Source organism: Schistocerca cancellata, chromosome 7, assembly GCF_023864275.1.
Source record: "Schistocerca cancellata isolate TAMUIC-IGC-003103 chromosome 7, iqSchCanc2.1, whole genome shotgun sequence".
Classification (NCBI taxonomy): Eukaryota; Metazoa; Arthropoda; class Insecta; order Orthoptera; family Acrididae; genus Schistocerca; species Schistocerca cancellata.
The window spans coordinates 419,824,970-419,852,909 of NC_064632.1; the positions used below are offsets into that span (position 1 = coordinate 419,824,970).

General features: G+C 43.1%; 1 protein-coding gene across 2 annotated transcripts in view; it reads left to right on the plus strand.

The window, feature by feature from the left end:
- The first annotated feature begins 8,986 nt into the window (after window positions 1-8,986).
- Window positions 8,987-27,940, plus strand: part of LOC126092267 (splicing factor U2af 38 kDa subunit) — a 37,024-nt gene continuing 18,070 nt past the window's right edge. The window contains exons 1-5 of one of the 2 annotated variants that reach the window (XM_049907781.1): window positions 8,987-9,159; window positions 9,546-9,633; window positions 9,724-9,790; window positions 17,025-17,107; window positions 17,289-17,360. In XM_049907781.1, the coding sequence (XP_049763738.1) occupies window positions 9,116-9,159; window positions 9,546-9,633; window positions 9,724-9,790; window positions 17,025-17,107; window positions 17,289-17,360 (354 nt within the window). In that variant the 5' untranslated portion in view covers window positions 8,987-9,115. The remainder of the gene's footprint in view (window positions 9,160-9,545; window positions 9,634-9,723; window positions 9,791-17,024; window positions 17,108-17,288; window positions 17,361-27,940) is intronic. The other variant, XM_049907782.1, reaches the window with a different exon arrangement.

The following is a 27,940-nucleotide window of genomic DNA, read 5'->3' on the forward strand; positions in this document are numbered from 1 at the left end:
TTATTCAAGAAAACGTTCAAAAATTATCTTCAAATCCACTCCACTCTCCCACTCAACCCCAATCAGTCAGGATTTCTAGTATATTGTTCATGGCACTTCCTCCTATCACTCTACAAAAATTTACAACTCTATGTATTATTTCCCGCTTTCAATCCCCTTGGTCTTCATTGACTGGCCTTATTACACCACCTGCGTAGTCGAACACCTAGAAACTGAAAAACTGAAGTTTGTGTAAATTTACGTAACAGTTTTGTGAAATTTGACACCATAAAATAAACAATTACATCATTCTATTCGTCAGGCCTTCTGACTACGATTGTGCTTTTAAGGGTTAAGTTTAGATCAAATTGTCAACTAAATTAGCTTTAGCGTAACGCTTACAAAAATTGTTTTCTTTCATTACTCTCATGGGCATGTTTAAATTAATAACATTAACAGAATAGCTGACTATGCTGGTGGCATAATAGCCCAATCAATAGATGCCAAGAAAGGTTGAATATTGAGAATAGTTCGTGTAGTTTGAACTTTTTGTACAGTAGTAGGAGTGCCACAGACAACATACTATAAATTGTGACGGTGAGGGATGAATGTGGGGATGCAGGTGCTTTTGAAAGTCACTTTTGTACGTTTTTAATGAATAACTCAAAAATCATGGCCTCCAACGAAAACATATGCCAGTACAAAGTTAAACTACATTAAATTTCCTACAAAAAAGACCCATTACTTTTTTCTTTAAGACTAATAGCTAGCGCATAGCGAGCTATAGAACATGAAAATATTGTGTGTGGTTTTTGAAAGTGAGATATAACATTGTGGGTTGCAAATAAGACTTTGGTTGGGGCAGCTGAATCACTCTGGATATACTACCCTATTCCCCATGGCTTTGCCCACATGTGTGTGCTGCCATATAATACACATACATCTTCCTACCCTCTCTTGTCCATTTGTCCTGCCTCTCTCTGCTTATCTCCTCCTGTCCCAGTCTCTGTCCATTTCTTCCTCCTCCCTCTCAGACGATCTGCTCTTCCATCCCTCTATATGACCATCTCCTTCTACCTCCTTTTTCTATCCATCTCCATCTGCCCCTCTCTTTCTGCTCACTTGCTCCTTCCCCTCTCTCCCTATGCATTTCAGTCCCCTTCTCTCCCTGACCTTCTTCTCATTCCCTCTCTCTCTGTACATCTCCTCCTCCTCCTCCCTCTCTGTTCACATCCTCCACCATCTACTCTCTGTCCATCTCTTCACCCTGCTCTCACTGTCCATCCCCTCCCCCTCCTGCCATCCCTCTCTGCCTATCTGTCCCTTACTGCTTACTCTCTCTGCCCATCTCCTCCATCCATCCTTACTTCACCCCACCCATACCCTCCCAGTTGTGCTGACCCTGCAAAAGGGGTCGACAAAGCGGGATGATACTACTCTCACAACACGCCTATCATGCAGTTCAGTCTAAGCATCAAGGACTTGAAAATCGACTTCTATCATTATGTACAGACTGTTCATTTTCCATACAATATGCCTGTTGTACAGGGTAGACCATATGACAGGGGCAGGAAAGGCTCATTTTTGTCCATATCTCCACTCCTATGGGAGCCAGGACCTTATAAACACCTAGTGATACTTGTGAAGCCTACAGTTGGTGCATCATATTTGGTTGGAACTGATCAAGGGGTTGGTAGGAGATCCCAGATGTACCTACATATTTACACACATACAGATGTTTTGATATATATATATATATATATATATATATATATATATATATATATATATATATATATATATATATATATATATATTCTCCTCTAAAAATATAATGGAACTCATTAACTTAACTCTAGGACCAAAAGCAACCTCTAACGTGCTGTGCTAACATTCCTTCCTACAGAAAACAGTCAGATACACAGGAACACATATATTCAACAACCTACCAGAGAACATGTAATGTCATGTAAAATATGTGATGATGTTTAAGACTAATTTATTGAACTTCCTATTGACAACTACTTGTACTCCACAGAAGATTATCTTCACAGAAACTCTTCAACTGCGAGGTGGCACAGTGGTTCCCACTCTGGACTCACAGTTGGGGATATGACAGTATAGATGTCTGTCTGGCCATGCAGATTTAAATTTCTCTAGATTTCCTAAATCGCTCCAGGGCAAATACTAGGATGGTTCTTTTCAAAAGGACATGGCTTATTTCCATCCCCATTCTTTCAAAATCCGAACTTGTGTTCCATTTGTACTGATCTGACTGTGGAAGCGATTTAAAACTCTAATCTTACTTCTTAAACTTTTAAAATTAGTTTTCGGTTAGTTTAAAAACAGAATGAGCACTACAATGCAGTAATGTGTAGTTATTTAACTGTCTCACGTTTCAACTAAATAAAACATTCGTCGAATGTAATTACTCGGTAACAAGCCACAAAAGACAATAAGTAGCTTATAGTACACTAAAATACTCTGAAAGGGGAACTCTTATATACAGGGTGAATCACCTAAATTTTGCACTGCAGATATTGTGTAAATTGATAGTGCTGTTGATGTGTGGTTTTCACAGAATGGATTGTTAGCCAGGTGCTTGTATTCTTAGCCAATCAACAGATTTTAATATTTTTGTGCAAACATATACTTTTTAAATGTAACAATGCCTACTGACGCTAACAAACTGAAATTAGGGCAAATTAGAATGTCACTGGTGTTTTTTCCACGATGCTAGTGCGAGTAGTTTACGAAATATCGTATTTTGAAAAGTTTCCATACTGCCTTATGTTTGTGCCTTTCAATCTCTGTAGTTGTTAGGTATAATGTTGTTATGTTTGCTTACAGCGTATTTGTGTTTTCATTGAGTGCTTTGCGACTTGCTAGTCCATTAGTGTGTGACAGTCCAACCAGTGGACGATGGAATTTATCAGTGCAGAAAAAAGCCAATATGCAGTGAGAGTGTAGGAAGAATGCAGTTTGTTCTAGTATAGTGTATGTGGCAAGATTCCCAATAGGCGTTAACCATCTCAGTGATTATTTGTCGCCGGCCGCGGTGGTCTCGCGGTTCTAGGCGCGCAGTCCGGAACCGTGCGACTGCTACGGTCGCAGGTTCGAATCCTGCCTCGGGCATGGATGTGTGTGATGTCCTTAGGTTAGTTAGGTTTAAGTAGTTCTAAGTTCTAGGGGACTGATGACCACAGCTGTTAAGTCCCATAGTGCTCAGAGCCATTTGAACCATTTGATTATTTGTCAAGCTCTTCAACCAGTTACGTGAAAGTGGTTGTGTGACACCTAGACAACATAACAGATGGAAACAAGTGACGACAGAAGAGGATAAAATTAATTTTCTTATTGCCGATGCAGCTGATCCGCACATTAGCTTCTATTTAATCACATGACAAAGTGGAAATATTCAGACAAGTATCTTATGCGTTCTCCATCGACATAGGTTCCGTCCATATCACATCTATCCCCATCAAGAGTTGCATGGAAATTATTATGAGAATCGTGATAACTTATGTACATGGGCATTAAGACAGGATACTCCAGATTTATCATGTACCTGGTTTATTGATGAAGCCACATTTACCCTTCATGGCCAGGTAAACAGCCACAACATGTACAATTGGTCTGTTGACAATCCCAATTGGCTTCATCAGGTGGACTGTCAGCGTCCATGGAATGTGGTGTTGGATAATGAACCATCATTTCATAGGCCTGTTCGTCACAGATGGAACAATGAACACCCCCAAGTATCACAGCCTCTTAAGACTACCTTTCATGGATGCTAGAAGACGTCCCTCTGCAGACTAGGAGACACCTGAGATTCCAACATTATGGCTTTCCAGTCCATAGTTCACGAAGTACTACAGCATATCTTCATGAATTGTTTCCAAATCATTAGACTGGAGGCAGAAGGCGTGTACTTTGGCTGGCCTGTTCCCCAGATTTGACACCTGTAGCCTTTTTACTGTGGGGAAAGGTGAAATACACTATCTATAAGGACATTCCAACCATACCCAATGATGTGCAATGATGTATTAGTTAAACCTGCTTGAACATCTCCGCTGAAATGATAGCACATGTGCAGCTGTTGTTACACACCAGACTGGAAACGTGTGTTGCCAATGCCGGTGGTCTTTTGAACACTACCTGTGATGGTCAATTGTCTTGTTACTGGTCAGATCCGCATGAGCAGTGTATGCACTTGTGTTCTTTAGTGTGTGATACCGTAAGTATTGAACAGATGTCAGTGTGGAAACTTTTCGAAATACATTATCTTGTAAACAACGGCAACAACACCACTGACATTCTAATTTACCCTTCATTCAGTGCGTTAACGTCAATAGGCATTGTTCCATTTAAGAAGTGTATTTTTACAATCTGACACAAGCCACTGACTACCAATCCATTCTATGAAAACCACACATCAGTAGCACTTCACATTTCAGCAATATTTGTGGTGCATGTTTTAGGTGATTTCACACACACAAACACACACACACACACATTCATACACACACACACACACATACACACACACACACACACACACACACACACACACACATACACACACTCACACAGAGGTATAATTGTTGGACAAAAATATGGAAGCATTGCAGGATATGCATGCTTGAACATAAATGCAGATGCTAGATGCCAATCAAGCCTGCGAATGGTGCAGTTGCAATTGACCACAAACGGCACCTATGCAATGTCGTCAATGCATTGTAAATGCCAGTTATGGTTGGAACAGTATTCTGTGTAGTTAAGAGTGCGTTATGCCAGAGCTAAGTGATTCTAATGCGGAAAATACGTTGTTGCTCACACGATGGGCGCTTCTGTAACCAAGGTAGCTCAAGTTTTTGGTGTTTCAAGAGGCTCCACATTAAAGATTTATTCCTCATGGAAGGAAAGTGGAGAAGCATCATCCATCAAGTCACAACGTGGGCGAAACTGTGTGTTGGTGGTCATGATAGATGATCATTGAAGAAGATTGGGACGACAAATAAAAGGAAGACAGCTGTGAAATCTCTCCAGATCTAGATGTTGCACTCACAAACCTGTCAGCAATAAAACAACACGAATGGTGCTCCAGAAGCTGGGAATTGATGGGTGATCTGGAACTCGAGTACCACCACCCCCCCACCCCTCCCCCCACCCCCCACACCAGTAATCCAAGTGCCTGTAACAGGAAAACGTGGTAGTAAACACATACAACCTGGACTATGAAGCAGTAGAAGAATGTAATTTGGTCTGTTGAATCTTGTTTCGCTCTGCTTTTAACTTCTGGCCGAGTTTGGAACTAGGTGGGGGTTCAGTGACTATTTGGACCACCATATCATGGTATCCCATGTGCTCTATGATTACTCTTCTTGAACTTTCAAGTCCATGGAGGGGCGAACATAGACTTGGACCATTATTTAATTAGAATCAAAGTGAAAGTTAGCCTGAAGAAAATTCAAAAGAAAAAAGCATACCTACAAAAATTCGTCACAAGCAAAATCAGAAAAATCAACCTTCAACTGTGAAAAATTTCGCACTAAAGTGACACAAAAGACTAAAGAATGAAACCCACAGGAAAGGAATTTCAGACAGCTTGGTGGGTTTATATAATCAAAAAAGCATGTGAACAAACTTTCCTTAAACATAAAAGTATTTATTTATTATTTGTTCTGCGGATCAAATCAGTACAATAGCTTGTATAATTGGTATGGGGATAAGTCAATACAAAAATACATATTACATTGAATAAGTTAATACATATTACAACATACACAACATGAATATCATACATAATTCACAAAATTTTACTAAACACTCTTTGTAAACAGCAGGCAGGACCATTGTAATATTGATATTGTTATTTTACCTATATAGCACAGGTTCTAATAGCTACAACCTCTAACAGCTTATTATCTTATTTTCTAATGTGGTGCTTGAGTGGGCAAGATGAATTATAAATACTCAAACATTAACATTTTTAATTCATTTACTTTTATTTCTAGAGATAAACACAAGAAAATAAACGAGTCTTCTATAAAATCGGAAAACAAGTGATGAAAACCATCAGACAAAACAAAAGGAAATACCTGAAGAACAACTGGATTCTATCCAAGAAAATTTGTGCAACAACAGCAGAAAAGATTTTTTAGGACTTTTGCAGGAATTATCAGAGGATATTTCCCACAAAATTTTTGTTTCAAAAAATCAGATGGAAGCTTCACATTGACGAATCAGAAAAATTGATGGGAACTGGCGTGATATTTTTCTGAACTCCTCAACTGCCCTGAACCGCCCTAAAGAGTCCCTAAGGGAATCTTCACTTTGCCCACGCCAAATCCTCACCTCCCTCACAAGAAGAGATTCACTGGCATATCCCCAAACTCAAAAATAACAGAGCTTCGAAAAAAAAATGGTTCACTGCAGAACTGATGAAAATCTTGTACCAAATTCCCTGAAAGAACTCACAGAAAGCACGACAGAGATTTGCCAGAAAGAGGAATTTCCCAAAGATAGGAAATGCGCTTTCATTCTTTCGCAGCATACTGCACAAAAAAGGCAACACAAAAGATTCCTACAACTGTCGAGGAATCTCCCTTCTGCAAGATACATACAAAATTCTATTATCATGCCTCCTCCAAAGGGTACAGAAGCTACTCAGTCACGAAATTGCTGACTACTAAGCTGTCTTACACGTTGACTGAACCGGTATAAAATAAATATTCAGGTTGAAAACAGCATTGAAATACAAAGTGCTTGGGAACAGCCTGTTCATATTCTCCTTTTCGGACTTCAAGAAGGCGTATGGATCAGTCAATTGGCAATCTCTTTTCGTCATCTTCTAATAACAAGGACGTGATCCAAAAACCCTAAATCTCGTCAAACAAACACTCACCAACAGAATTTCCAATAGAGCATTCGTAGGTGAATTGTCATAACCGTTTCGATCAAACTAGTTTTGGTAGTCCCCTATCGTCGTTTAGCTGACTTTGAGCAGAATTGTCCGAGAGTGGGAAAAAGGAACTTAAAAGCCAAAACCTTGTATGTCCTTACGACTTATAATACCTAAAATTGGCCTCTAAACGTCTTGCCTCATTCCTGCAGATAACCTGACAAGCAGACAACGAGACGACAGTTGCTAAACAGATAGGATCTCTCAAGAAATATCCTTCCAAAGAACCAAGTACATCTGCTCAAAACAACCTATTCAAAAACTGATTACAACATATGGGCAAATCGAGAGAGTTCCATTGTTCATTATTTATGCAGCAGAGTCCTTGACCCTACAAGGAGAGAGAAATGGCACAGAAAATCTAGCTAATGATGCTTAGGAGAGCTTATGGTAAAATTTATAACATCTACATAAAAAAGTGGGCCCATACATAGAAAATCAGGCACCAAAATACAGTTATCAAGCCTGAAGTCTTGAACGTTAGCAAAACACTTTTACGCTAAAGATATCCTAAAAGAAGGGTTGGGTTGGGTTTATTTGGTGGAAGAGACCAAACAGCAAGGTCATCGGTCTCATTGGATTAGGGAAGGATGGGGAAGGAAGTCGGCCATGCCCTTTCAAAGAACCATTCTAGCATTTGCCTGAAGCGATTTACGGAAATCACGGGAAACCTAAATCAGGATGGCCGGACGCGGGACTGAACCGTAGTACTCCCGAATGCAAACCCAGTGTGCTAACCACTGCGCCACCTCGCTCGGTCCTAAAAGAAGAACCCGAAGTTCTAAGAAAGATACTCGGCTCCATAAGAATATAAGATGGTGATAGACTATAATCCTGAAAAACAACTGGAAAACCATGAAATCTCACAGCAGGCATCAGAAAAGAAGACTGAAATTTCATGGAATATCTACATACTGCCAACAATAAGATGCACTCACAAAATTGCGATATACATAGGACAACTCAGAATCGTATCCTGTATCCACCAGGACAAAAAAGACTTAGAAAAGATCAGTTCATCCGATATTTTCAACACAGACTTATACAGACAAAAAAACTAGCTATTCAGTCAATACTGGAGTAGGCTTGTTGGTTGTTCTTCGTGTTTTACAGTCCCTGCTAACACATGTTGATAAAACAGATATCGTTCTAGACTAATTTGGGAGCGCTATATAGGATGACTATGTAAAATTCAACTTTAAAAATTCAATTTATTTGTAATGAGAAAGAGACCGACGCTTTACGTCGACACTGGACACCGCATGAAAGACGCAGTATTTCAGTGGGCTAACTCCAGCCACATATGCTAAATCGAAATTGCAAGTACCTGCAAAACATCGTAGATCATGCGCCTAACGACTTTTAGGAGTATGTATATCATGGTGTACATTATAATGTACTTTTTCCTTGTTCTGCTTATATGTTCTTCAGATCCGGTCGTCCGCTAGACATATGAAATTTGAGTAAATTAATCTTCTTACTAGAGTAGTTTATTTATCCAGATCGCAATAAATATATATGTAGACAACTAGTCTTGGCATGCTAAATTCAAATAATTTTACAGTCTGATTATCGTTATTCTTTATAAATAAGAAATTCTAATAATACCATCTACATACGTGGACCACAGTGACACAATGGTCAATTTATGTAGATGATATGTGACACGTGTATTAAAAGGTCTTCTTTATGACGAATGACGATTACTGGACTGTAAAATAATAGCCATACTTTTTATGATCTGAAGATAGCAACTTTTATTGCTGAAACTATTTTTCTGTATATACATTTATTGCGCTCCGGGCAAATAACTTCTCTAATAAGAATATTACATCTTTCAGCATCAGTTATTGTTCTCCTGCTGACAATTACAGGTTATCACAAATGACATTTCATACAACATTGGAAACTTCGCCAGAAGAAACGTGGTCACTGTTTGTGACTACGTTGTTGTGGTTGGTGCCAGTAACAATTCTCTATGGGAGTAGGCCTTAATTTTCGCCTCTGGGCACCAGAGATGTATTTTTCATGTTGGGTTGTTGATTCTGTGAGTTTCGCCTTGTGAAGAAGGAACGCCATTTGTGATGGCGGTGATGTGATGGTAGTGTTGTCAGTATATAGCTGATTTCTTTTCCGAATTATTTGGTCGGCGTGATATAAAAACATTTAAGAATGGCAGAATACCTTGCGTCAATTTTTGGTACAGAAAAGGACAAGTAAGTTGTTGAGCTGCGTGTTTTACAGTGAAACCAATGTGGAGTGGCGCTTAGAATTTTCAAACAACTTTGCCCCGTAAATTTTTGTGTAAATACGCGTAATTGTTCAGTTACGTTTGGGCCTGTTGGTTTCTTCTGCCATTGATTAGTTTGTTATGCATTACTCCGGTTGATATTGTACACGATATTTTGACAAATAACGTCATCTCTTTACATAAATAATAGTAGTAGAGCGGTGTATTACGACTATCAAACTTGTTTGAACTATCGGTTTCCATCACACAGCTACAGGAAGTTCAGTGCGATAGGAATTTAGAGTTATATTTGTGTGCATTAACTAGGTGCCTTTGCTCACTGAAGTTCTTTTGTATTGTGTCCCTTTTCAGAGTTAATTGTTCATTCTACTTCAAGATAGGGGCATGTCGCCATGGCGATCGGTGTTCCAGAATACACAACAAACCAACATTCAGCCAGGTGAGTTTCGTGTTAAAAGTGAATGCCTACCTGCTTTTGAACTAAAGGCAATTTGTTTTTGGTATTATTGGTTGATTGTTTTATTTTCAGACCGTGCTGCTGCAGAACCTATACGTCAATCCTCAGAACTCTGCTAAATCTGCCGATGGTTCGCATCGTAAGTTTGGTTTTCTAAGTTTTAAGTCTCTGCTGTATGTGTGGGAGTTAATAAATGCTATTTTGCGTTTGAGGGAAATTAGATTCTCAGGTTATTTATTGCTCGTTGATGTACTAATGAGTTTTGGGTAAACAGAATAGATAGTATCAGATAGGGAATTAACATTATACATACAGCATATGATCCTGCAATTTAATGAAGGGTGTGATCCTAATGAAGTATCTGTCCAAATGTGACAGCTTGAAATGGTGTATATATCAATTTTTGTGGAAAAGTTAAATTGCAGGATTAAAAACAGTAATTTAACTTTTTAAATAATAATTACAGATAGTTGTATTACTAATTTTGGTGGTATGAATGCATTTTGATATTAAAATTTCTTGAAGTAAGAAATAGTTTCTCCAGCTTTCTTGGAAAATTGTCAATGTGACAATCCATGCACTCTGTAGAAGGTGATGCTCTGAGGTACGCGATGTATGGTTGGTTGTAGCTTGTATTTAGTTTGGTGAAGGAAGTTAATTTTCCCTCAGTTTTGAACAGAAATTTACAATTTTTATTAATTTACAATATATTTCAAGATAAAAGAAATTTGCAGAGCAATAACTTGCAACATATAGTATTTAGATGGAAGCAAATATGGAATTTATATGGTGAAGGAGTATTAGATCACTTAGATTCGAAAATATAAAGAAATATAAGATGCTAAATAGGACAGAAGGCATTTATGGAAAAGCAGCTCACTACATATTCGGTGTTTGTTCCAGTATTTATGTTCATTGCAGCTCCTACATCCACTAATTTTGCAGCAACATTTGGATATGTGGGAAGTACTTTGAAGTGTTCATCGGTTTTGAGCTGCTTACACTGTGTGTACATTTAATTTTATTTTGGTCAGTATTTAATACTGTATAATGATGCAAATTGATATTTTGTTTAGGATATTTGTGTATGTACATGCAACAGAATATTTTTGTAAGTCTTCATTTCAGATATGTGTTTACTGTGGTGGTCTTGTGACCAGGAAATACTGATATATAAGTGATCATTGACTTCCCCTGGCAATTAGGAAATAGCAAGCTGAAGTTTGAACTTAAAAAAAAAGTGATGTAAAACTTTGAGGAAGTATATCTTAGTTTCATTTGCAGGTAAAGGTGTAGAATAGGGTCAGTGATGTACTTGGGCATTTTGTGCAGCAGTGTTGTCAGTGCTTGCTGTGAGATATGATGGGAACAAGATATAAGCTGTTTGTGTTACATGGCCAGCAGGCAGTTTGTTTTGAAGTAATACATTTGGGAGAAAGGGTGAATAAATTTAATTGTTCCTTGTTTGAGTTACAGTTCCTCAAACTGTGCTGGTATCTGCAAATCAAGGACAGTGCTGTGAATAATCATACTTGAAAAAGCAATGAGATATTTGTATGCTCTTGTGTTGCTAAGCAGTCGATCTTCACGAGCCTACTGAATAAATGGATCAGTGTTTCATAATTAAATCATGGGAGAAGGTATGTGGATGTTTATTAATATATCAAATGTGCGACTATAGTTTGATAACATTGATCCCCCTACCTTCTCCAATGATTGAGATAAAGAACACAAGATGATTCCATTTGCAGGACCCTTTGACCCTTTGAGTATTTTCACTATCACATTTGATACATTTTTGTGTCTCTGCAATTAATCCACCAGACATGCATGAATGGACGATGTCACTGTGCAGCACTAAATCATGTAAATTGGTTCGCTTTATAGCTATCGCTGCCTTAATCACAAAATATTTCTCTTGGAACTCACTCACACACCATAAAGAACAGGGTGTATACGACCCGGGACAACCGGGAATTCCGGGAAAAACCCGGGAATTTTTTCATCCGGGAGAAAACCGGGATAAACCCGGGAATTTTTCGGAATTCCGGTAATTTTTCATTGTTTTAGCTTTCAGTTACATTTTTGTGGTTTTGACTGCAGAATTGATTCTCTAGCAAAGAATGTTATTGTATCCTGCTACTGGAGAATGATACTGCAGCAATAAAATATAAACGAGAGGGAAAAAAATAAAACTGTAGTGGCAAAGGAAATGTGCATTTTACGACAACAAAACACCGTGCACGCACAAGCGTCTACAGATAGCAAAAATATGTTAAAGGCCGTAGGGCACAGACTGTAATTCTTCGTAACAATAAACTGCTTGCTATGAGCATGACGTCACAACTGTTCACATTAGGTTCGTTTGACCAGTTGCCAGCGGTCTGTTGCGCATGCGCATTTGACTCGCGTATAAGCAGTACCTTCTCTCGCTTCCCGCTTCTTGAAGTTTGGCTGTTAGCTGCATCGGTAGTAGCAGCAAGCAGCCAGATGCAAACGAGAAAAATTTTTCTCGCGCGCCCTAGCTGCCAGATTCGCGCTTGCACAGAGTTGTAGTGGAGAGGGGGTTAGTCTCCACGTGACCCGTGTTTACGTTAAGTGATTTCGCTGCTTCTCTTCGTGTACAGCTCCCACGTCAAATGAAAACAAAACGGATTTCTGTGGCTGGGAGCTATCAAGTGAATTAAAATACATTCACATAATCACAGAGGGCAAAAATATATTATTAATTTCAGTTTCTGATTTTATTTTCTTTCCAAGTTAGTAGCAGTCAAGCATTAATCGCCTTGCAGAAGAATGAAGTTATTTTTGCAAGTTTGCTAAAGAAATTCCACTGAGGCAATCATTTTATTTGAAACAAAGTGTTTCATTTAACAATTTTGGGTACTTCCAACTCTTCGGTGAATTTCAAGTGCACGTTATCATCTTCTGCCATGTATAGCATTATGCCATAATAAAGAACCAAACATGAGATCGTAGAGTACTGGTACTCCAAGAAAATTTACATCCCAAAAACCACACTGAAAAGCTTAATATCAGATGGGACCTACTTCATTGTGAATCTGGAAAAAACCAATGTGCACTTCAAGCCGAATTATGCATTTTAGTATGATTCACGAAATTTTGATGCCTTTTGGAGTATCCTCTGATGCCCTGTTTCTTTTATGGTGTAGTGTAAGCTCTCTTAGTGCTTTATACACACGAACATGCGGGCTTCCTACACCACTGCAGTTGCACACGCACAATAATTCGTTTTTGACGCTCTCTGGCAACTGGTAAATCGAACCTATAACTAACAGTATTGCGAACGGTGGTTAGAAAAGCGTTACTTTCAAAGTAAATTTCTTTTTACGCAAGATGAATTATGTTACGTGTGTGAAAGTGGGATGGATATCTAAATCACAGAGTGTTTGAAACTGAACAGTTTGAGGACCAGCCACTTCAAGAATTTCGAGCCGAGGCATTTATGTCACAATTTTAAATTTACTGGCACAGTTGTGTGATGTATCTTAAAGTATATCACACCAAAAAAAGACCAATATTACACGTGAAAACTTAGCTTTTCTTGTAGATATACGGTACTGTGTACATTAATGTAAACCGTTAACTTTTCCTCTTGTGTGTTCGCGCTATGTAACCAGTAATCTTGCTAGTGGCTGACTATAACACGTGTCCTATGCTCTGAATAGCTGCTGTCATCGGCTGGCGAGATCTTGTGGCTTGAGATATGACTCGCTTACAAAAGGACATCACAACCTCGGTTGCAACATTCCGGAAACTAACAAGCTGTGTTTGGTGCAATTCGAATTTATACTTTCGTAATACGAAAATATGCAGTGTATATGTTGCAAATCAAAGGTCTTTCCAAAACTTCTCTGCTCCGGCTTTTCTTTTTTTCCGGGAAGTTCTACGCGATTATATAAAACGTTAACCATTCAAAGGATTGATAAGTTTTACAGTTCCGAGGGAACTTTTTCTGTGCTAAGTGACAGTAGGTCGCCCGGGAAAAACTATATTTTTTAAACGGGATATCCGGGAGAAATCCGGGAATAATCCGGGAATTTTTTTTCCTTGTCCCTGTATACACCCTGAAGAAGCTAAAAGACAATGGCCTTTGTGCAAGAAATATTGTCTCCATTTTGCGCCTCATTGGTTATGATATATCAATGAATCATACCACTTTCTACACAGAACACATGCATTGCCAACCCTTAAGCAGTAGATAAGCACTGCTGTGACTGTCACTGGCCTTGATCTGTATGTAAGCCAAGGAACCAAAATAATGGCAAGATGTACTGACACGCCTTTAGTAAAATTTCCTATAAATGACAGTGTCAGTATGGTGAAGTAAAATATAAAGAATACTATAGTACACAAAGCCATTTTTATCAGTTACAAACAAGGTTAAAACATAGATCATTCTTCTGAAAGGATTACTTTGAAACACTTTGTCTGCCTCTTGCTGCCACACTGGCTGTGTAACAGACCTTTTGTTCCCATATATATAACAGCAAATTTTGACAACATTCCTGCATGAAGCACAGAAGCACACCAGTGGCTCTTTTATATGTTTTTACGTACGTTCTCTTTGAGAACTATGACTTGCCTTGCTATTGAATTCAGTTCGCATTTTATGGTCTTCTGAAATCTGACCTGATGGGTTGTTATTTTGCTGTAAATGCAAGAGTTACTTGAAAGGGGGAAATAAATTGCTTCCAAATTTGTGTTGCAAATTTAATATTGATTTAGGGCCACTTAGTCATTCTATGAAATGAAATGGTCGTAAAGAGAATAAGTAATATTGACATACAACTCGGAGCAACTAATATGGGGAATTTAATGGGGTCATTGATTCTTCCACACTTTTGTTCCCCTCTATAACTGTTAAGGAACCTCCACACAATGTCTCTTTCCTAGTGTGCAGATGCATGGGAATAAGAGCATGCACATAAATTTGTGGAAAGGACGCATGTACGCATTGGCATTCTTGGGTCCACATGTTACCTCATTGTAAAAGCAGTTTGCTGTGGAGTCCCTTCCTTCCGGCGAGTGCTGTATTTGCTGTAATGAAAAGGCAACAGAAAATGGAAATGCAAAAGTGACTATAGGTAAAGAAATATTTAAATAGTGGTATGAGAAGTACAAAGTATTTTGTATGCAAATTTAAAGAGGGAGTCACAGTGAGATTTTAGGTTTTCTGCTTGAGACTGCAGCATTAAGGCTGGCAATACAATATTGTTGGCTAGTAACTGGCAACTTATACTTGTTTGAATTATTTATTTCATATTTCAAAATAAAGCATTTCGCACCATTTGTGTTTTAGAAGAAAAGTGGTTTAAACAATTTAATCATTAAATATTATATGTAGATTAACATCCTCAGTCGGCAAATTGGGGAGTTTCATAGACACCAGAATCCACTAGATCAGATTTTTTTTCATCTTCCTTAATTTCTATTTTTAGTACCTTTTTAGGAGCTACAAATACCTCAGCATTTCTTGTGTTTGAATGTTGGGCTTCAGTTATTAAATCACAATAGCATGAATATTCATCCACCCTTCATGAACTTCTAGCATGTTCTTCTGGTTTACTACTTCAAAGCTCATGGTATCTTACTTCACACAGCAGTATGGTCAGACTTATTATCTAATATGTGTTAAATTTTAATTCAAATAATCTTCGGAAGTGACATTCCATACAACTTTGTAATTATGTATAAGTTTAAACATACTTCCTTTTGGAGTCAAGACATTTTGCACAAAATTCACTTCACAATGTAACCTCAACACACTACACAATATAACACATGACACCAGCTGCTGTCATCTGCTAAAGATTGTAGATACTCACTCCCAGTGAAGCCGGGAAGCAATGCACTGTATGTATGACTGTAATTTCCAGGAAATTATGCATGCACAAATAGGCATGTTTAGTTGTACTGTTGAAAAATTATGTTCCTATTCAAAGTTGAACATATGGACATACCTTTACAATGTAATATCTGTTGTACCTGCCCTAATGTGGTTTATGTGCCAGTACAAAGCTTGGATTATACAGCTGATGATCAATCATACTTAACAATATAGATTTCATTGATCAATACAGTAGTGTTTCTTTTTCTAAATATTGATGTGATGGCCTTCAAGAAATTCACACATTTTGTGTGATGGCTTCAGATTTCTGCTGAGGTGTATGGATGTAACATTATGGTGCTTTTTTGAAATATTTTTGATAGTATAATCAAATAGGTGCGTACAGTTTGCAAATTTCATTCTGTAACTAGTTTGTTTTGCATTAACTATCGTAGTCATGCAGAGGTCTCACTGTGTCATTATTCACAGGAGGTCTAAGGTATGACTTGTCAAAGGCTACAGTCAGATTGTCATGATCCCCAAAATTTATGCTGGCCATTGTGTTGCCTTTCACAACAGGTTTTGTGTTGTTTCTCTGTGATCTTCATAATATCTTGGCATATTCTCTGGAAATGTGGTTGCAACTGTTAAAATGTTTACTATTTTTAGATCTATTTCTAGATTAGAAAAACAAAGTTGTCAGCAGCCATAGCAACAACCAATCAGAAAATCTGCTTAGTCTATCTTCCATTCTGTTCAGTTGTAAAATCTCTCTACCAGTATGTCTTAGCTGTCAGTTCTCAGTAGCATAGTCATGATCCATTTTCTTTTATGTATTGTTTTTGCTTGTGCTGTGGTTTTAAGTTCATTAGTTAGCGTATTTCTATAAAAGGAATGATCACTATGATAAATGGTATTTACATTATAGAATTCTAGAACATGTCAAAGTGATCCATAGATTCAAGTTAGCAAAATGGATTGGAATTTGTGAGGAGCAGGGCTTGTACCCAGTCTGGCTCTACAGAGTTAAGTATTCTGTGTTTACCTTAAAACAATCCACATGATTGCTAAAACAATCCACATGATTGCAAATATGAATGTATTGCTGAGAATGGCATGGGTGATTCCTAATCTGTCCTTCGTAATTTCATAACTCATGCTCCATCTTTGACATCGCCATTGACAGGACATTAAACCTCCCTTTCATCCTTTTAGGTAATCATTTATTCAACTTGCAGCACTTCGTGGTTTCGTGTTACTGAACATATTTATTTGAATTTGAGGTGACTCCCTGTGAATGTTGTGATGCCGAAGAGTTTAATGAATGCAGATAGTATTGCGTTGTACAAGAAGTACCTGCTTATAATTTCTAAACTTGCAACTTTCATTCTAATATTTGTAAGTACAACGACTGTCTGTTGCACTGTGTGTTGTTGATATTGATTACTTTCCTCCATAGTATCAGTATTGCTAAGAGATTGTGTTATGTGAAATAGTTGACTGACAAATGTATTTGTTTCAGTTGTGGCAAATGTATCAGATGAAGAAATGCAGGAACATTATGACAATTTCTTTGAAGATGTTTTTGTGGAATGTGAAGATAAGGTAAGGAAACTCCATGCCTTGACTGGAAGTAATGGTTCCTTCCTCCACCTCTCTAGGAAGTAGATGTAAAGTAATACTGTTCAGAACTGTTAGTTTTGTTGAATTTGTTTTCCACTCCTTGATGTTTTCATTCCTCCCTGCAAACATTTTTTTTCTTAAAAGTGTTAATTTTTCCTTGCAGTATGGTGAAATAGAAGAAATGAATGTATGTGACAACTTGGGAGACCATCTTGTTGGAAACGTGTACATTAAGGTAAGATCAGCAAATGGGTTAAGTTATCACCTGAATATTTTCACATACTGTGTGCTATGTTATGTAGCTACTAGCTGTGCAGATAGTGCTGTGGAGGAGACAACAGTAGGGGTGGCATCCCTTGCAGATGGGGCAGTGGTGTAGGGGAGGTGTAGCTCTAGAGCTTAAGCCAACACCCAAATGTGTCTCACAGAACTTTTAAGGTAGTTGCAAATGATCAAATTAACAGGTTATGTCAGTATGACAAATTACTCTAGCAGCTGTTTATTATTAAAAATGCAATGGGTACAGGATTAAGCAGAAATTTTAATGGAGGGAGCAATTTATTTTGTCCTGTACACTTTTCCTTTTATTGCCATGTTAAAATTTGCTTTCCACAGAAGTTTTCACACAATTTCACCTCAGTAACATGCTAATGTAATTATAATTGCAGCAGAATATTTAAACATTCTACTAGTAATCAAATAATTGTGAAGACCAGTAAGATCAGTGTATGAAAAGCTCATGCTCAGTTGAAAAAAGAAAGAAGTATGATTCTGTATTTTGTCCTTACTGACCCATACAAATATCAGGTACTATGAGTCTTTGATCCAAACTGTGCAGTAATGGACACTGCAACTGTGTTGGAACTAAGCTCTGAAGACAGCGTAACGGTAAGTTATAAAAGTCTGCAATATTATGAAAAAGATGTATTGCTATGTACTGTAAAGTTGACTCATTGGGTTGCAGACACACGATGAAAAGAATGTTCCATGTAAACTTTCGACCAAAGACTTCTTCAGAAAGGAAAAGGAGAAAAAAATTTTCACAAGAGTCCCCCCCCCCCCCCCCACACACACACACATTCCTGCCAGAATGCAACTGATATGTGTTGAAAGGGAGCTTGATAAGGAAAAGAGTAGAAAAGGGGAAAAAGACTGGTGGATGCACTGGCAGAGAGTAGAGCACAATGGTGGTGGTGAGGGGAGGTGACAGGACAGATAGTGTGGAAACAGTTGGGTGGAGTGTGTATGGATAGGTTGAAGCTGGGATAATTTTGGGAATGGAGGATGTGTTGTAGGGATAACTCACATCTGCACTAGTGAAAAGCTGTTGGTGGAGGGAAGGATCCAGATGACTCAATTTGTGAAGCAGCCATTGAAATTCAGCAAGTTATGTACAGCTGCATGTTGTGGCACAGGGTGGTCCACTTTACTCTTGGTAAAGTCAAATTTTGGTGGTGGCCATTCATTCCGGTAGAGAGCTAGCTGATTGGTGGTCATACCAATATAAAAAGCAGAGCAATAATTACAGCAGAGCTGATTCCGGAGGTTGGGTGGGTCATGGAACACCAGTTTGGGAGGGTTGGGAATGATCGTCAGTAGGACGTCGCTCATTACAGGGCATTATGATGGATAATCAAAAAGCCCTGGCAAAGGATGTTCAGCTGTTCCAAAATGCGGTGGTACTGTATGCCAAAGGGGGTGCCCCTATGTAGCTGGTTCTAAAATTTTGGGGGGGGGGGATGGGAGGTGTATATGACATGAGTGTGTTTGGGGATTAGATCTTGGGGATAATGGCTCTTTGTGAAGGTGATTGTGAGACCTTCAGCAGGGGAGCTCCCATCACTACAGATACGCCACCCCTGGTGGCCAGTATGTAGGGGAGGGATTTTTTGTGTGGAAGGAATGATAGCTGTTGAAATGCAGGTACTGGTCATGGTTGGTGGGTTTAATGTGGACAGAGGTGTGGATGGAGCCATCCGAGAGGTGATCAACATTGAGGAAGCTGCTGCACTGGATTGAGGAGGAACAAGTGGATGGGAGAGAAGGCGTTAAGGTAGTGAAGGGAAGTTACCTCTAGCTTTCCCATAAAAAGGCCGGCATGGGAGGGTGTCATGTAGATGCTCACAATTGTGCCACAGATTTGTTTGTATAGTGTCCATTTAAGAGAAGTATGTGTGTTAGAATATGGTTGTTAAGGTGTTAGGTTCGGAGTCACAAGGATGTTTGAGTGACAGTGTTCAGTAGTGTCAAGACTATGGGCATTGAGGGATGTCGATGCATAAGGAATCGGTATCAACAGTGATGAGTTGATATAAAGGAGCAGGGAAGGTGGAGAATCGATGAAGTGGTTGTGATATATTTGATGTGGGAGGCTAGATTTTGGCAATATGTAGGAGAGGTGGTTCAGTGAGGAGTGTTTCTACCAGTGGGAGTTAAATAGCCAGAACATGGGTCTTGGGAACCATCCTCACCTTACATTTTGATATTTGGTGTAGCTGCTTGTATGTGTTAAAGTTAATATCACGAAGTTTTAGCTGTGTGTTCAATATTTGGCCTTTAGAGGCCACTTAAGGGTGTTGAAATTTTGCAACAAGGGTGCAGAAGTTTTCGTCATTTTTGAGGTGATGAGTCTCATAGAAATGTTACATCACAGTGGTTGGTACTAGAGCTAGAGTTTGAATGGTACAAATGTTAAGAAGTTTAAAGATTTTCTGTATACTATCCATTGCAACAGTTGCACGCAGCCATCAAGAAATTTCTTTGTGATGAAAAATGGGCAAAGTATAGGTGTAATTATTTCTTTAGTAATGGTTACAAAAAGCTTTGCATTTTGGAGTCCATAAGTTTTCGTGTGGGATCTGCAAAATTTAGCTTCAAAGAGTGAATGGTTACTGGGGTGATTGGAGACACATTAAACTCTGGAAAGGATTCTTTCTTGACTGTTAGGCATTTTTAAAATAATTTCTCAGAAAAACCAACCCTCCACTTTGGTATCTCTAAAATTGCATGTAAGATTATCAAAGATAGTCATTCCACATTTCATAAACAGTGAAACTAAATTGACTCGAGCATATTGCTGTTTAATAATATTGTAGAATGTATTCTGATGACAAGGGAAATTCTAGGCTGTACTGAGCAATTTTAAAACACTGGTAAAATACTCTTTACATAACTTATCTCAAAAAATTGTCAGCAAATTTTTAGTCTAAATGTTAGTATTGTCCATTGCAAGAAAGAGGTTGTTGCTGATATAAGAGGGCTAACTTTTGTTGGTCCACTACCACCTTGAGATATTTGTAGCTTAAAACCAAGAAACCATGCCTGATAGCCAGGCAAGCCCAGCTGTGGGTGGGACATCTTCTGAAGGTTCCCATGCCTGTTTGTGGATTGCTTAGAAGAGTGGTAAAGGCTACAGCAATCAGTTGAAAATAAATATTAATTGCAAATCCAGATTCTGTTGACTGTGACCATCTTCAATGCTAAGACATAAAAGCCCAGTTCAAGTAAGGCAACATGCATGTCTTACCGTGCACACGTAACAAAAGTAATCAATTATAGATAATATAAATGAATAGATAAAAAAATCTACTCTGTGGTGGGAGGAACGCACGCGTGCGCGCACGCACACACACACACACACACACACACACACACACACACACACACACACATATTTAACTTTTATAAGCTTTTGGAGCCAGTGGCTCCTTCTGGCAGAAGAGTTGAAGGTCAAGGAAGAGGGGTGAAGGAAAAGGACTGGAGAGGTTTAAGGAAAGGTGTACAGTTCAGAAAAGTCACCCAGAACCCCAGATCAAGGGAGACTTACCTCTCCATTCCTTTTCATTCACCACTCTTCCCTCCTCTCTTCCCCCCTCCTCCTCTCTTCCCCCCTCCTCCTCTCTTCCCCCCTCCTCCTCTCTTCCCCCCTCCTCCTCTCTTCCCCCCTCCTCCTCTCTTCCCCCCTCCTCCTCTCTTCCCCCCTCCTCCTCTCTTCCCCCCTCCTCCTCTCTTCCCCCCTCCTCCTCTCTTCCCCCCTCCTCCTCTCTTCCCCCCTCCTCCTCTCTTCCCCCCTCCTCCTCTCTTCCCCCCTCCTCCTCTCTTCCCCCCTCCTCCTCTCTTCCCCCCTCCTCCTCTCTTCCCCCCTCCTCCTCTCTTCCCCCTCCTCCTCTCTTCCCCCCTCCTCCTCTCTTCCCCCCTCCTCCTCTCTTCCCCCCTCCTCCTCTCTTCCCCCCTCCTCCTCTCTTCCCCCCTCCTCCTCTCTTCCCCCCTCCTCCTCTCTTCCCCCCTCCTCCTCTCTTCCCCCCTCCTCCTCTCTTCCCCCCTCCTCCTCTCTTCCCCCCTCCTCCTCTCCCCCCTGCGGGTTCGGGGGTTAGAATAGGCCCGCGGTATTCCTGCCTGTCGTAAGAGGCGACTAAAAGGAGTCTCACATGTTTTGGCCTTATGTGATGGTCCCCTCTCGGGTTTGACCTCCATCTTTCTAAATTATTCCGAAGAGCGAGCCAATTGGGGAAGGGCGCCTTACGTGGTGCACTGTATCCGTCGTGCAATTAGACCTTTAGCCGGCTTTCACGTCGTTGCCATGGTGTCCCGCTCGTTTTCGATCTTTAGGGCGGGGATACGTCCCTGGGTGCGATTACCACGCTGCCCTCTGCAGTGTTTCTTTTAACTGCGGCGACGACCTTGGACAGTTTTGCACCTAAGATCCAGCACGGTAGCCAGTCCGTTGTGGTGGGGCCGCCATGTACCCTCTTGGTTGTAGCCCCCTGACAACACAGGGATCGCTCTACTGATGCCTGCGCCATTAACTCCCCACGTATGCCAAGGAGTAGATGCCTATCCTCCTGGGGTATCAGGACTCCCGGCAACGGCCATCCTGCCAGGTGGCCTTTGCTGTGGCTGGGTGGCGCCCGTGGGGAGGGCCCTTGGTCGGAGTAGGTGGCATCAGGGCGGATGACCCGCAATGAAGCGTGGTACATCATCTCTCGCTGGCGGCCAGCCGCCAGCAGTCTCTAAGCGTTCTCGGGCTCAATTTAATGCTCAGAAGTACGATCCGAAAACGTTCCCCTCCCTGGCCACGCCGTGGGAAGAGCGTAAGTCCCAGGATGGAGGTAACAGTTATTCGCCCCGATTCTTAGTTTGCACGAGAGCTGATGGGGAGTCTTTTCTCTCCACAAAGCCTCAGTTCTTCGTCGAGCATTTAGAGGACAAGTTTGGGGAGGTGGAGGGCTTGTCTAAAATGCGCTCTGGCTCAGTACTGATACAAACGGCATCCTCCGCCCAGTCACGCAGGTTACTTGCTTGTGACAAGTTGGGGGATGTTAACGTTACTATTACTCCACATAAGAGTTTAAATATGGTCCAGGGTGTTATTTTCCATAGGGACCTCCTTTTGCAGTCTGATGACGAGCTGCGCGCCAACTTAGAACGTAGAGGTGTTCATTTCGTCCGGCGCGTTCATCGGGGTCCGAGGGACAATCAGGTTGCTACCGGTGCCTTCATCTTGGCCTTCGAGGGTGATACGTTACCGGAAAAGGTCAAGGTGATGGTCTACCGATGTGACGTCAAGCCCTATATCCCTCCCCCGATGCGGTGCTTCAAGTGCTGGAAGTTCGGCCATATGTCTTCCCGCTGCACTTCCAGCCTCACATGTCGAGATTGCGGACGCCCATCTCATCCCGATACTCCATGTGCCCCGCCTCCCATCTGCGTCAACTGCGGGGAGCACCATTCACCTTGCTCGCCAGACTGCAGACTATTCCAGAAAGAGCGCAAAATCATGGAATATAAGACCCTGGACCGACTGACTTACACTGAGGCCAAACGGAAATACGACCGATTACATCCAGTGAGAATGACAACTTCCTACGCCGCTGTTACAACACCTGTGCTAGCCCCATCAGTTTCGCGCCTTTCGGCCGGATCGACGAGTGGTACAACTCCTCCTGCCCCCTTGCCAGTGGGGGGCTCTACCCACCCGATTGCTCCTGTGCCACCTACCTCAGGAGCAACACCATCCCCCCCATCGGGGACGTCGGTCCCCGCTTCTACGCCGGAGAAGTGTCCAACTTCTTCGGCTTCTCACGCTCGCAAGGGGTCCCTTGGGTCCCTCCCTTCCCAGGTTTCCACCGGCGGGAAGGCTGACGATAGACAGTGGCGTAAGTGCCCACAATCTGCAGGTCGAAGGGCTTCCCGATCCTCCTCAGTCCCGGAGACTGAATCGGTGAAGCCCTCCCAGCCAGTTAAACCCAAGGAGCAGCGTGAGAAATCAAAGAAGAGCAGCTCTAAGCCCAAGGAACGCGCGGTGGTAGCCACCCCATCGCAACCTTCTAGCTCTGCGTCTGAGGACGCGGTGGAGATTCTGGCGTCCGCTGAGGACCTCGATCTCGCCGGTCCCTCAGACGCCGTGAATAGCAATAGCAATAGCAGTAGCACGGGTGCTCAATCGGAGGCAGCAGGTGACCCAGCGGCGTAATCTGCCGTCCCAGTCCCGGCACGCCTTTCTCAGCCATGGACAAAACCATCCTCCAGTGGAACTGCAGCGGTTTCTTCCACCATCTAGCTGAGCTCCGCCAACTTATCAACCTTCACCCTTTCCTCTGCATTGCTCTGCAGGAAACTTGGTTTCCAGCAATGCGCACCCCCGCCCTCCGTGGCTATCGGGGTTATTATAAGAACCGAGCAGCTTATGAAAGGGTGTCTGGTGGCGTCTGCATCTATGTCCTTAACTCACTTCACAGCGAGTCTGTCCCTATACAAACAGCTTTAGAGGCTGTCGCTGTTAGGGTGTGGACGCCGCAGGCTCTTACCATCTGCAGTCTTTACCTTCCACCGGAGGGTGATGTCGCGCAGCATGTCCTGGCTGCGCTGATAGCCCAATTGCCGCCACCTTTTTTATTACTGGGCGACTTTAACGCCCATAACCCTCTGTGGGGTGGGTCAGTGGCAACAGGTCGAGGCGCCACCGTTGAGCATTTATTGTCGCAGCTCGATCTCTCGATTTTGAATGATGGTGCCTCCACACACTTCAGTGTGGCGCATGGCACCTACTCCGCCATTGACCTTTCAATCTGTAGCCCTAGCCTCTTACCATCTGTCCACTGGAGTGTGCATGACGACCTGTGTGGTAGTGACCACTTTCCGATTTTTCTGTCACTACCACAGCGTCACTCTTCTGGGCGCCCTAGCAGATGGGCTATGAATAAGGCTGACTGGGACTTGTTCTCCTCCACTGCCGCTATTGAGCCTCTCTCAACTGATGCCATTGATGTGGTGGTTACATCGGTCACCGCCGGCATCGTCACTGCCGCCGAGTCTGCCATTCCCCGTTCTTCTGGGTCCCCTCGGCGGAGGGCTGTGCCTTGGTGGTCGCCTGAGATCGCTGAAGCGATTAAGGATCGCCGGCGGGCACTCCAGCGTCACAAGCGACATCCCTCCATGGACCACCTTATCGCCTTTAAACGGCTGCGTGCGCGGGCCCGCCTCCTTATCCGCCAAGGCAAGAAGGAGTGCTGGGAGCGGTATGTGTCCACCATTGGACTCCATGTCACTCCATCGCAGGTCTGGGCCAAGATTCGACGGGTCTTCGGCTATCGGACCCCTGCCAGCGTCCCTGCGCTCTCACTGAATGGAGCAGTTTGTACTGACTCCGACGTCATTGCAAACCGCTTAGCAGAGCATTTTGCTATGAGTTCCGCTTCTGCGAATTACTCCCAGGCCTTCCGCTCCATTAAAGAGCGGATGGAACGTCGGAGCCTTTCTTTTCGCACCAACGCTTCTGAACCCTACAACGCTCCATTCAGTGAGTGGGAATTTCAGAGTGCCCTTGCCACTTGCCCTGATACCGCTCCCGGGCCAGATCGCATCCACTGTCAGATGCTGAAACACCTTTCAGTGGACTGCAAGCGACGCCTCCTCGACCTTTACAACCGTCTCTGGGTCGAGGGTGAGTTTCCATCGCAATGGCGGGAAAGTATTGTCATCCCCATTTTGAAACCTGGAAAGAACCCTCTGGAGGTGGACAGCTACCGCCCCATTAGCCTCACCAACGTTCTTTGTAAGCTTCTCGAACGGATGGTGAGCCGGCGCTTAAATTGGGTACTGGAGTCTCGGGGCCTTCTGGCTCCGTCTCAGGGTGGGTTCCGGAAAGGCCGCTCCGCCGCCGACAATCTGGTGAGCCTGGAGTCGGCCATCCGTACTGTCTTTGCCCGCCGTCAGCACCTGGTCGCTGTCTTTTTCGACATGCGGAAGGCGTACGATACGACATGGCGTCATCACATCCTTTCTACGCTTCATGGATGGGGTCTTCGGGGCCCTCTGCCGATCTTTATCCGCAATTTCCTGTCGTATCGTACCTTCCGCGTGCAAGTCGCAGCCTCCTATAGTTCCACCCACGTCCAGGAGAACGGTGTGCCACAGGGTTCTGTTTTAAGTGTCTGTCTGTTTTTAATAGCCATTAACGGGCTCGCTGCGGCTGTGGGAAATTCTGTCTCTGCTTCCCTGTATGCTGACGACTTCTGCCTTTATTACAGCTCTACTGGCATTGCAGCTGTTGAACGTCAGCTACAGGGCGCTATCCGTACGGCGCAGTCTTGGGCTGTAGCGCATGGGTTTCAGTTTTCGGCAGCCAAGACCCGCGTTATGCATTTCTGCCGGCGCCGAACAGTCCATCCTGAGCCGCGGCTTTATCTTGGCGACGAACTCCTTGCTGTGGTGGAAACCCACAGGTTTTTGGGGGTGGTTTTCGATGCCCGGTTGACTTGGCTGCCTCATATCCGGCAGCTTAAACAGACGTGTTGGCGGCATCTCAACGCTGTGAGATGCTTGAGCCACACCCGCTGGGGCGCCGACCGCTCTACCCTGTTGCGGCTCTACCAGGCGTTAATCCAGTCCCGTCTGGATTATGGGAGCCTGGCTTATGGCTCAGCATCCCCATCTGCGTTACGGGTGCTGGACCCAATTCTCCACAGCGGGATACGCCTTGCCACTGGTGCTTTCCGCACCAGCCCTGTGGACAGTGTGCTAGTGGAGGCAGGTGTACCCCCACTGCGGTTCCGGCGCCAACGTTTGCTGGCCGCTTATGCTGTCCATGTTCTAAGCTTGCCCGGGCATCCAAATTATCGTGTCCTGTTCCCGCAGTCAGTCGTCCATCTGCCAGACCGTCGGCCCCGGTCGGGTTGTCCGATCGCCGTACGCGTCAAGGAGCTTCTCTGTGGGCTTGGGTTTTTCCCTGTTCCACCTCCTTTCCGGGCGCCTCTGCGTACACCCCCGTGGTGTGTTCCTCGCCCTTGCCTTCGGCTCGACTTGGCACAGGGCTCGAAGGACTCGGTCCCTCCAGAGGCCTTCCGCCGCCGCTTTTATTCCATCCTGGCCACGTATCAGGGCTCTGGAATTGTTTACACCGACGGTTCGATGGTTGCTGGTCGTGTCGGGTATGCGCTAACTCTAGGGGACCATTCCGAACAACGGTCCTTGGCGGCTGGCTGCAGCGTTTACACTGCTGAGCTAGTCGCCATCTTTAGAGCCCTAGAGTATATCCGCTCCTGCTCAGGTGAGTCCTTCGTTATCTGTAGCGATTCCCTGAGCGGTTTACGAGCTCTCGACCAGTGTTTTCCTCGTTCTCGTCTGGTGATGGCTATCCATGAGTCCCTGCATACTCTTGCGCGTTGCGGCCGCTCTGTGGTCTTTGTGTGGACCCCCGGTCATGTCGGTATCCCGGGCAATGAACATGTTGACCGCCTGGCGAAAGAGGCCACGAATAAACCATCTCTGGATGTTGGCCTCCCAGAGGCTGATTTGCGGGCAGTCCTCCGCCGAAAAGTTTTTGCGCTTTGGGACGCTGAATGGCGCGATCGGATTACACCCAATAAACTCCGTGCCATTAAGGAGACGACGACTGTGTGGCGGTCCTCCATGCGAGCCAGCCGCAGGGACTCAGTCGTCCTTTGTCGGCTCCGCATTGGCCACTCCCGGCTAACACACAGTTATTTACTGCGCCGGGAGGACCCTCCTGTATGTCGCTGCGGGGCGGCTTTGACGGTGGCCCACATTCTGTTGGCCTGCCCCCTTTTAGCTGTGGTCAGGCAGACATTTGCGCTGCCTGATACGCTCCCTGCCGTTTTATCTGATGACCCTATTATGGCTGCCTTAGTTTTACGTTTTATTAGGGCAGGGAGTTTTTATTCTTTCATCTGAGTGTTTCTGTTTTATTTTATTTTCTGTGTTGATTCTGGCCTTTGGCCTATGATTTTAAACTGATCTTTTAATGTGTTTCTAAGTGGTTGGCTTTTCCTTTTTTATTTCTATGGTCGGCCAACCACTGTCACACTCTGTGTGGTTTTAGTTCGTTTTGTCTTGTCCTTGTCTCCGTTTTTTTTTGTTCTGTATCGTCTGTGTCTATTCTGTTCCTCGTTTTTATTCTCTGTGGATGTTCTTTGTCTTTGGAAAAAGGGACCGATGACCGTAGCAGTCTGGTCCCTTTCATCCCCCAAACCAACCAACCAACCTCCTCCTCTCTTCCCCCCTCCTCCTCTCTTCCCCCCTCCTCCTCTCTTCCCCCCTCCTCCTCTCTTCCCCCCTCCTCCTCTCTTCCCCCCTCCTCCTCTCTTCCCCCCTCCTCCTCTCTTCCCCCCTCCTCCTCTCTTCCCCCCTCCTCCTCTCTTCCCCCCTCCTCCTCTCTTCCCCCCTCCTCCTCTCTTCCCCCCTCCTCCTCTCTTCCCCCCCTCCTCCTCTCTTCCCCCCCTCCTCCTCTCTTCCCCCCCCCTCCTCCTCTCTTCCCCCCCTCCTCCTCTCTTCCCCCCCTCCTCCTCTCTTCCCCCC